This window comes from Oncorhynchus nerka, linkage group LG9b (assembly GCF_034236695.1).
Source record: "Oncorhynchus nerka isolate Pitt River linkage group LG9b, Oner_Uvic_2.0, whole genome shotgun sequence".
NCBI lineage: Eukaryota > Metazoa > Chordata > Actinopteri > Salmoniformes > Salmonidae > Oncorhynchus > Oncorhynchus nerka.
In genome coordinates this window covers 28,782,317-28,793,326 of record NC_088424.1, presented here as the reverse complement: position 1 = coordinate 28,793,326, position 11,010 = coordinate 28,782,317, and the positions used below count along the sequence as shown (strand labels likewise).

Genomic DNA, 11,010 nt, shown 5'->3' with positions numbered 1-11,010 from the left:
TGTTTTTGTATTCCTGTTATTTGGTGGTGTTCATGAGTTTTATTCTCCGGACTATTTTGGTCCTGCAGTTGGATTATTCACCCTGTGTGTTGGGTTGACCGTTGTTTTGTGCGCCGGATAATAAACTGTCTAATAACTGAAACCTGCTCTCTGCGCCTGATTCCACCCACTTTAGTAATTCGTGACAATTTTGGTTTTATTGAACTGAAAGACAACCACAAAGTGGTGGTAGAACGTGTCTATTTTCAGACGAACAGGAGACTGCCATTGTACAAATGGTAGTTGAAAATTCTGCGGGAAATCAAACAACAGATTATTGAAAATCCTGCTATCTTCCATAACATCAGAGTGAGTTTATCAACCTTAAGAAACAAAGAAGCAAATCCCATTTGAAAGGAATTCCCAAAGAGTGAAGGATAAACGGTACAAATATGTGCAAGTAAGTAATGTACTAGTATTACACTCTTGAAACATGAGACTCATTGATGTTGCCAGTGAATTTAACTAAACAGCAATTACAGTATTTACTGTCATTTCAGAGAATCATGGAGTTGGATGCAAGTCCCATCCCCCAGCAACTCATATTCATAAATGAGGCTGGATTCAATTTAGCAAAGATGAGGAGCAGAGGTAGGAACATAAGCAGTCAATGCACCATCATTGAGGTACCTGGCCAGTGTGGGGGAAATATCACCACATGAGCAGCTATGAGCCACAATGGGGTCCTCTGGACCATACAACACTGCCCATCTCCTTAATTTCCTGAACACCTTACATGACAATATTTTTCTGCCAGAGCAGAGAGGGCCAGGTGAAACTTAGCAGCAAATGTATGTTCTAATTTAGGACAACGTGACTTTCCAATGGGCTGCTTAGGTCCTCAACTGGTTCCATGACCATCCCAGATTTACAATTCTCTATCACCCACCATATTTCCCAATTCTCAACCCCACTGAGGAGTTGTTTTCAGCATGGCGGTGGAAGGTGTATGATCGTAAACTCAATGAACGTATGGCCCTTCTCCAGGCAATAGAGGAGGCCTGTGGTGACATTTCAGCAGAGTCCTGTCAGGGGTGGATGCGCCATGCCAGAAGATATTTCCCCCACTGTCTGGCAAAGGAGAATATCGCCTGTGATGTTGATGAAAAGCTTTGGCCGGACCAATACAACAGACATGCATGCTTCTCCTTTTTCTTTCTTTCTTTCTTTCTTGACTTATGATTTTAATTTGACTGTATTTTGATAGATTCTTTATCTATTCTGTACAATTGATCTAACATACAGTACAGTAGTACAAATAAGTACTGTATGTTTGCATTTTTACTGTATTTGTGCTTTCAGTATGCTGTTTGACTATGTATCAAAAGTCATGTTGTAATATAAAAAAAATACATGTGTTCCTTTCTTGTTTGAGTACACACGAAACAATATACAGTTTAACAAAATCAATGAAATAGGTTCTGAGAATAGTGTTATGAATATGTCACATTAGTGTGATGTCGGTAGTCACTAAATTAGATTCGTTTGATGTGTGTGTGTTTCATGTTGAGCAGAGTACATGATTTTGATTGCTGTGTTAAATTCTCAAGATGTCTGTGGGGTTTGGGGAAATTGGCTAACTGTTTTGTGTTTAAAGTTTTGACGACCTGAGATGTAGTTTCAGCAAATGTGTAATAAACTGGGAAAACAAATAAATGCTATTATGACTACTACTTTCCCGATATAAGCCTTGTAGAAGCCCCTCTAGTTATTTGTTGTCATTTTTAACTGTACATAAACCGTCCCAAATTGAATATTCAGATGAACAAAAGTTGGACTAGGAGTATGATAGGTGAAATTGGTTTCCTTGGTGTGTAATTGTTCTGTTTTGCTGTATCTATAGTGCATATACTGTATGTGGATTATGTGTAAATCCTTTTCTTATATATTCTGTCTCTATATTCTGCTTGTTGTGGTCAGAACCATTTCACCAGGTCGTATTCCTGGTACATGTGTAGGCAACTTCATGGTGAATTAAGTTGATTCTGATAGCAAATACTTTATTACTTGAAGGGTTGATTGCAATTATACTGAAATGAAAATCATCAAATCAAATTTGATTTGTCACATGCTTTGTAAACAAGTGTCGACTAACGGTGAAATGCTAACTTGTGGGCCCTTCCCAACAATGCAGAGAAAAAAAACAGATTAAAAAAATATATATACAGTGGGGAGAACAAGTATTTGATACACTGCCGATTTTGCAGGTTTTCCTACTTACAAAGCATGTAGAAGTCTGTAATTTTTTATCATAGGTACACTTCAAACTGTGAGAGACGGAATCTAAAACAAAAATCCAGAAAATCACATTGTATGATTTTTAAGTAATTAATTTGCATTTTATTGCATGACAGAAGTATTTGATACATCAGAAAAGCAGAACTTAATATTTGGTACAGAAACCTTTGTTTGCAATTACAGAGATCATATGTTTCATGTAGTTCTTGACCAGGTTTGCACACACTGCAGCAGGGATTTTGGCCCACTCCTCCATACAGACCGTCTCCAGATCCTTCAGGTTTCGGGGCTGTCACTGGGCAATACGGACTTTCAGCTCCCTCCAAAGATTTTCTATTGGGATCAGGTCCGGAGACTGGCAAGGCCACTCCAGGACCTTGAGATGCTTCTTACGGAGCCACTCCTTAGTTGCCCTGGCTGTGTGTTTCGGGTCGTTGTCATGCTGGAAGACCCAGCCTTGACCCATCTTCAATGCTCTTACTGTTGGCCAAGATCTCGCGATACATGGCTCCATCCATCCTCCCCTCAATACGGTGCAGTCGTCCTGTCCCCTTTGCAGAAAAGCATCCCCAAAGAATGATGTTTCCACCTCCATGCTTCACGGTTGGGTTGGTGTTCTTGGGGTTGTACTCATCCTTCTTCTTCCTCCAAACACGGCGAGTGGAGTTTAGACCAAAAAGCAATATTATTGTCTCATCAGACCACATGACCTTCTCCCATTCCTCCTCTGGATCATCCAGATGGTCATTGGCAAACTTCAGACGGGCCTGGACATGCCTTGGCTTGAGCAAGGAGACCTTGTGTGCGCTGCAGGATTTTAATCCATGACGGCGTAGTGTGTTACTAATGGTTTTCTTTGAGACTGTGGTCCCAGCTCTCTTCAGGTCTTTGACCAGGTCCTGCCGTGTAGTTCTGGGCTGATCCCTCACCTTCCTCATGATCATTGATGCCCCACGAGGTGAGATCTTGCATGGAGCCCCAGACCGAGGGTGATTGACCATCATCTTGAACTTCTTCCATTTTCTAATAATTGCGCCAACAGTTGATGCCTTCTCACCAAGCTGCTTGCCTATCGTCCTGTAGCCCATCCCAGCCTTGTGCAGGTCTACAATTTATTCCTCATGTCCTTACACAGCTCTCTGATCTTGGCCATTGTGGAGAGGTTGGAGTCTGTTTGATTGAGAGTGTGGACAGGTGTCTTTTATACAGGTAATGAGTTCAAACAGGTGCAGTTAATACAGGTAATGAGTGGAGAACAGGGGGGCTTCTTAAAGAAAAACTAATAGGTCTGTGAGAGCCGGAATTCTTACTGGTTGGTAGGTGATCAAATACTTATGTCATGCAATAAAATACAAATTATTTACTTAAAATTCATACAATGTGATTTTCTGGATTTTTGTTTTAGATTTCGTCTCTCACAGTTGAAGTGTACCTATGACAAAAATTACAGACCTCTACATGCTTTGTAAGTAGGAAACCCTGCAAAATCGGCAGTGTATCAAATACTTGTTTTCCCCACTGTATGTACAGTTGAAGTCAGAAGTTTACATACACTTAGGTTGGAGTCATTAAAACTTGTTTTTCAACCATTCCACAAATTACGTGTTAACAAATTATAGTTTTGGGAAGTCGGTTAGGACATCTACATTGTGCATGACACAAGTAATTTTTCCAACAATTGTTGTATCACAATTCCAGTGGGTCAGAAGTTTTCATACACTAAGTTGACTGTGCCTTTAAACACCTTGGAAAATTCCAGAAAATGATGTCATGGCTTTAGAAGCTTCTGATAGGGTAATTTACATAATTTTAGTCAATTGGAGGTGTACCTGTGGATGTATTTCAAGGCATACTTTCAAACTCAGTGCCTCTTTGCTTGACATCATGGGAAAATCAAAAGAAATCAGCCAAGACCTCAGAAATTACCACAAGTCTGGTTTATCCTTGGGAGAAATGCCCAAATGCTTTAAGGTACCACGTTCATCTGTACAAACAATCGTACGCAAGTATAAACACCATGGGACCACGCAGCCATCATACCGCTCAGGAAGGAGACGCATTCTGTCTCCTAGAGATGAATGTACTGTGGTGTGAAAAGTGCAAATCAATCCCAGAACAACAGTAAAGGACCTTGTGAAGATGCTGGGGGAAATAGGTACAAAAGTATCTATATCCACAGTAGAACGAGTCCTATATCGACATAACCTGAAAGGCCGCTCAGCAAGGAAGAAGCCACTGCTCCAAAACCGCCATAAAAAAGCCAGACTACGGTTTGCAACTGCACATGGGGACAAAGTTCATACTTTTTGGAGAAATGTCCTCTGGTCTGATGAAACAAAAGTAGAACTGTTTGGCCATAATGACCATCGTTATGTTTGGAGGAAAAAGTGGGAGACTTGCAATCCGAAGAACACCATCCCAACCGTGAAGCACGGGGGTGGCAGCATCATGTTGTGCGGGTGCACTTCACAAAATCGATGGAATCATAAGGAGGAAAATTATGTGGATATATTGAAGCAACATCTCAAGACATCAGTCAGGAAGTTAAAGCTTGGTCGCAAATGGGTCTTCCAAATGGACAATGACCCCAAGCATACTTCGAAAGTTGTGGCAAAATGGCTTAAGGACAACAAAGTCAAGGTATTGGAGTGGCCATCACAAAGCCCTGACCTCAATCCCATATACAATTTGTGGGCAGAACTGAAAAAGAGTGTGCGAGCAAGGAGACCTACAAACCTGACTCGGTTACACCAGCTCTGTCAGGAGGAATGGGCCAAAATTCACCCAATTTATTGTGGGAAGCTTGTGGATGGCTACCTGAAATGTTTGACCCAAGATAAACAATTTAAAGGCAATGCTACCAAACACTAATTGAGTATATGTAAACTTCTGACCCACTGGGAATGTGATGAAAGAAATAAAAGCTGAAATAAATAATTTTATATTATTATTCTGACATTTCACATTCTTAAAATAACTTGGTGATCCTAACTGATCTAAGACAGGACATTTTTACTAGGATTAAATGTCAGGAATTGTGAAAAACTGAGTTTAAATGTATTTGCCTAAGGTGTATGTAAACTTCTGACTTCAACTGTAAATAACACAAGGAATAAATACATAATGAGTAACGATAACTTAGCTATATACACAGGGTACCAGTCCCGAGTCGATGTGCAGGGGTACAAGGTAATAGAGGTAGATATGTACAGTATATATAGGTAGGGGTAAAGTGACTAGGCAGCAGGACATATAATAAACAGCAGCAGTGTATGTGATGAGTCAAAAGATTTAGTGCAAAAAGTATCAATGCAGCTAGTCAGGGTAGCTATTTGGTTAACTATATAGCAGTCTTTTGGCTTAGATGTAGAAGCTGTTCAGGGTCCTGCTGGTTCCAGACTTGGTACCCCGGCACCACGTGCCATGCAGTAGCAGAGAGAACAGTCTATGACTTGGGTGACTGGAGTCTTTGACTATTTTTTTGAGCCTTTGACACCACCTGGTATAGAGGTCCTGGATGGCAGGGAGCTTGCTTCGCCCCAGTGATGTACTAGGCTATACGCACTTGCGGTCAGTTGCCATACGGTGATGCAGACAGTCAAGATTATCTCAATGGTGAAGCTGTAGAACCTTTTCAGAATCTGAGGGCCCAAATCAAATATTTTCTGCCTCCTGAGGGGGAAGAGATGTTGTTGTGCCTTCTTCACAACTGTGTTGGTGTGTGTGGACCATGTTCATTCCTTAATGATGTGGACACCAAAGACCTTGAAGCTCTCAACCCACTCCACTACAGCCCTGTCGATATGGATGGGGGCGTGCTCACCCCTCCGTTTCCTGTAGTCCACGATCAGCTCCTTTGTTTTGCTGATGTTGAGGGAGAGGTTGTTGTCCTGGCACCACATTGCCAGGTCACTGACCTCCTCCCTATAAGCCGTCTCATCGTTGTCGGTGATCAGCCATACCACCGTTGTGTTGTCAGCGAACTTAATGGTGTTGGAGTCGTGGGCGGACACACAGTCTTGTGTAAACAGGGAGTACAGGAGGCGACTAAGCACGCACCCGAGGGGCCCCCGTGTTGAGGGTCAGCATGGCAGGTGTTTTGTTTCCTACCCTCATCACCTGGAGGCGGCCCGTCAGGAAGTCCGTCAGAGTGCTACGGGGCGGCAGTCATTTAGACAGGTTCTCCAGGAAAGACTGTGAACCTGAATCCAGTGACATGTCTGCCATATTTAAAGAAATTTGAAATTCTGTATTTTTTTTTTTTAATATATGCTAATGCTGCATGGATGTCTGATTTCAAGTATAATGTGTAGGCAGGCAGGTAGCCTAGCAGTAAAAAGTGTTGGGCCAGTAACCAAAAGGTCGCTGGTTTGAATCCCTGAGCCGAATAGGTGAAAAAAAATATGTTGATGTGCCCTTGAGCAAGGCATGTAACCCTAATTGCTCCTGTAAGTCTCTCTGGATAAGAGTATCTGCTAAAAGTACATACAATGTCAAATATGTATTGGAGGTGGAGAGTTAGCAATCTCTACATACAATGCCATATGTGTTTGTCGTTGGATTATCAAATTGGTGGGGTAGATAATTAATTAAAGGTCCCCAGTTTATGTGGAGCCTCTCTCTACCACACCCCTTCACATGTTGCAGCAAAAACACAGCCATTACTTTTTCTTCTCCCAGAATGCACCTTGCTGTGCAGTGACGACGAAGACAACAACAAAACACAGCTGCAGAGTAGGGTGTTAGCTTGCTAGCTAACGTTACTTTAAATAAACCTTAAGTCTTGTCACATAACCCTGGGCAAAAAAAGATACCCGTAACAAACCATGCAAATGTGTAGTTACAGAGCAATATGAATCGATCGTAAAAACTAAGATTGAGTCAGACTAGCTATAATCATTCCACACAGCTAGCTATATTGTCGGCTAGCTTTCTAAATCCAGCTAGCTTGTAACGTCAGCTAACTCGATGCCGTTAATTCTAAACCAAGCTAGCTAGCTAAATTAGCATGCTACCGGTAGCTCGCCAAGGCGGAGGAGGAGATGGGATTAAACAAAAAAGGTAAGAGTTTGTCTTATTGTTAGACACATGTCAGTCATGTAACGTTTATATAAATAGGATAGGGCACTTTGCGGACCCATTCACTGTCATGGTTGTAAACTTGCAGAAATATAACGCTAGTTAGTTAGCCAACGTTAGCTAAACTAGCTAACAGTAGGTAGTGGTTAGGCAACGTCTGCCAACGCTAAGTTCCTGAGAAGCATCAGAGGAAAGGGATTTAAGACATGTATTAGTTAGTTCATTAACCAAATAGCTATATCGATATAAACTTGTCTTTAGTTCGTACTTTTCTTTGCCTTTTATTTGTCCAACCTTGACTTCAAGATAGCTGGCTAGCGTTAGTTACGAACGTTAATGGTCTATTACGCAGGCATAGCGAGTTAACTTTAAAGCTTGCTAGCCACCGCCGACGGTGTCAAGGCTTCGTATTTGATCCGCGGAGAGCCATACGGGCATGTTTCACATGTAGACAAATAATTGATTTATCCCCGATGGTGCGTGCCATGTTAGCTAGTTTGCTAACGTACACAGTGTGTTCGCTAGCTCGGGGCGTATTTCAAATGTTTTTACGTGTCTGTTGTGTTTGGCTGATCAAACCTCTAATTTAGTTGGCAGCTAGCCATATTGCTTGTTGTTTCTAGACCAGTTTCAATGTGAGACAGGCGTCCTCAGTCTTGTTTACAATGTAGTTCGCCGACGTTAGCTTTTGCTTGCTAGCTAGTAGCCACCATGACTCAGCCTGTAGCTAACCCCCCTGACTGCCTAGTTAGTGAGTGTCTAATTGTACATTTCGCCTGATAATAATTTTGCTGGACAATGAACGTTTGCCCAACTAGGAAAGTAGCAGCGTCTATTCATTTTGGAACTAGCCAGATGCTGTCAAATTGAAATAAACATTCTTTAGTTGAGTTCAAGCAACTACTGAATTAGTTTAGGTTAGAAGCTCCACATGTGTGGCTGCTTTTTAGTTATCTTCTCAATAAGACCCAAGGGTGTGTGGTATATGGACAATATACCAGGCTAAGGGCTGTTCTTAAACACGAAACAACGCGGAGTGCCTGGACACAGCCCTTAGCGATGGTATATTGATTGACCTTCTATCACAAACCCCTGAGGTGCCTTATTGTTATTATAAACTGGTTACCAACGTAATTAGACCAGTAAATATAAATGTTTTTTCATATACTACAACTGTCAGCCAATCATTCAGGTCTCGAACCATCCAGTTTGTAATGATCTTTTTGGGATTAGTTTTTTACCTGTACAGGACCACTGTCTTTCAAAGAAAATTAGCTAGAGATTGTGGTTTATGTGTCAATAAATCTCTAAGGTAGCTTCCAGTAGTATGAATAGTAAACAGTATAGAAAATCACAACCAAAAGTAAATACCTAGCTATTAATACATATTTTTATCTTCACAGGATGGTGTTGAATGACTAAATGATCAAGATAAAAGAGTGTAAAGATCGCTGGAGGATTCAACATGAAGTTGTATGTATTCCAGGTCAACAATGGAAGCACTCTGACATTTGACACAGAACTTGCTGTCCAAACGTAAGACCCATTTATTTAATCTTTCAGATTATCCTTATCCATTTTCTACTAGTCTCTATGGAAAATGTAATTTGTGCGAAAATTAAAACATCCTCTGAACCTGTCTTCTTGCAGAGTGTTGGACCTCAAACATGCCATCCAGGTCAAGTACAAGATTGCAACCCAGCATCAAGTCCTGGTTGTGAATGGAGGGGAGTGTATGGTTGCAGAGAGGCGTGTCTGCAGCTACAGTGCTGGCACGGTAAATTGGTATCATTTGGAATTATTGTGTGTTTTTGGAGGTGATTGTGTGTTTTTGGTGTGGATTGTGTTGCAGAAAGGAGATGGTTTTGACTTGATTGGTGGCAGTTTTCTGTGAAAGACAAAAAAAAAAGGACGTCATAATTCCAGATGTGTAAAGTTGACACATTGATTTTGTTTCCCAGGACACCAACCCCATATTCCTGTTCAACAAAGAGATGATTTTGTGTGACCGGGCTCCGACTATCCCGAAAACCACCTTCTCTATTGAGAATGAGATGGAGCTCAAGGTGGAGGAGTCACTAATGATGCCAGCAGTCTTTCACACCGTTGCCTCGCGAACACAACTTGCTGTGGTAAATGTTTTGTTGCTTTCTGGTCTAGTTACTACTTTCTCAAAATAAGCCATCAATGTCGCTCTACCTTGTTTTACCATACTCAATATTAAAATAAGGGTATTTTATTTTTTATTCAACCTATATTTAACTAGGCAAATCAGTTCAGAACAAATTCTTATTTACAATGACGGCCTACCAAAAGGCAAAAGGCCTCCTGCGGGGACTGGAGCTGGGATTAAAAATAAATAAATATTTAGGACAAAACACACATCATGACAAGAGAGACAACACAATGCTACATAAAGAGAGACCTAAGACAACAACATAGCAAGGCTGCAACACAACATGGTAGCAGCACAAAACATGGTACAAACATTATTGGGCACAGACAGCACAAAGGGCAAGAAGGTAGAGACAACAATACATCACGTGAAACAGCCACAACTGTCAGTAAGCGTGTCCATGATTGAGTCTTTGAATGAAGAGATTGAGATAAAACAGTCCAGTTTGAGAGTGTGTTTGCAGCTCGTTATAGTCGCTAACTGCAGTGAACTGAATAGAGGAGCGATCATGGATGTGTGTGTGCTTTGGGGACCTTTAACAGAATGTGACTGGCAGAACGGGTCTTGTATGTGGAGGATGAGGGCTGCAGTAAGTATCTCAGATAGGGGGGTGTGAGGCCTAAGAGGGTTTTGTAAATAAGCATCAACCAGTGGGTCTTGAGACGGTTATACAGAGATGACCCGTTTACAGAGGAGTATAGAGTGCAGTGATGTGTCCTTTAAGGAGCATTGGCTGTGTCAGAGGAAGGCCATAAAAATTGTCAAAGACCCCAGCCACCCCAGTCATAGACTGTTCTCTCTACTACCGCATGGCAAGTGGTACCGGAGTGCCAAGTCTAGGACAAAAAGGCTTCTCAACAGTTTTTATCCCCGAGCCATAAGACTCCAGAACAGGTAATCAAATGACTACCTGGACTATTTGCATTGTGTGCCCCCCCCAACTCCTCTTTTTACTCTGCTGCTACTCTCTGTTTATCATATATGCATAGTCACTTTAACTATACATTCATGTACATAATACCTCAATTGGGCCGACCAACCAGTGCTCCCACACATTGGCTAACCGGGCTATCTGCATTGTGTCCCACCCACCACCCGCCAATCCCCTCTTTTATCGCTCACTTTAACTATACATTCATGTTTATCAGTGCTCCCACACATAATGCTATCATTGTGTCCCGCCACCCGTCACTTTTTTAACTCTGTTCATCATATCTACATGTACATATCTACATGTACATACTACCTCAATCAGCCTGACTAACATGTGTCTGTATGTAGCCTCGCTACTTTTATAGCCTCGCTACTGTATATAGCCTGTCTTTTACTGTTGTTTTATTTCTTTACCTACCTGTTGTTCACCTAATACCTTTGTTGCACTATTGGTTAGAGCCTGTAAGTAAGCATGTGACAAATAAACTTTGATTTGGTGGATGTCTGATGGCTGTATGGTGAAGAACATGTAGCCGCTCGAGAGC

The 11,010-nt window shown here is 41.6% G+C and overlaps 1 protein-coding gene across 3 annotated transcripts in view; it reads left to right on the top strand.

The window, feature by feature from the left end:
- Window positions 1-6,958: 6,958 nt before the first annotated feature.
- The window catches only part of LOC115114557 (RB1-inducible coiled-coil protein 1-like), a 22,148-nt gene continuing 18,096 nt past the window's right edge, over window positions 6,959-11,010 (top strand). For 2 of the 3 annotated variants that reach the window (XM_029642907.2, XM_029642906.2), the window contains exons 1-4: window positions 6,960-7,338; window positions 8,760-8,892; window positions 9,007-9,133; window positions 9,318-9,488. In XM_029642907.2, the coding sequence (XP_029498767.1) occupies window positions 8,822-8,892; window positions 9,007-9,133; window positions 9,318-9,488 (369 nt within the window). In that variant the 5' untranslated portion in view covers window positions 6,960-7,338; window positions 8,760-8,821. Of the gene's footprint in view, window positions 7,339-8,759; window positions 8,893-9,006; window positions 9,134-9,317; window positions 9,489-11,010 lie in introns of all 3 variants that reach the window. The other variant, XM_065013490.1, reaches the window with a different exon arrangement.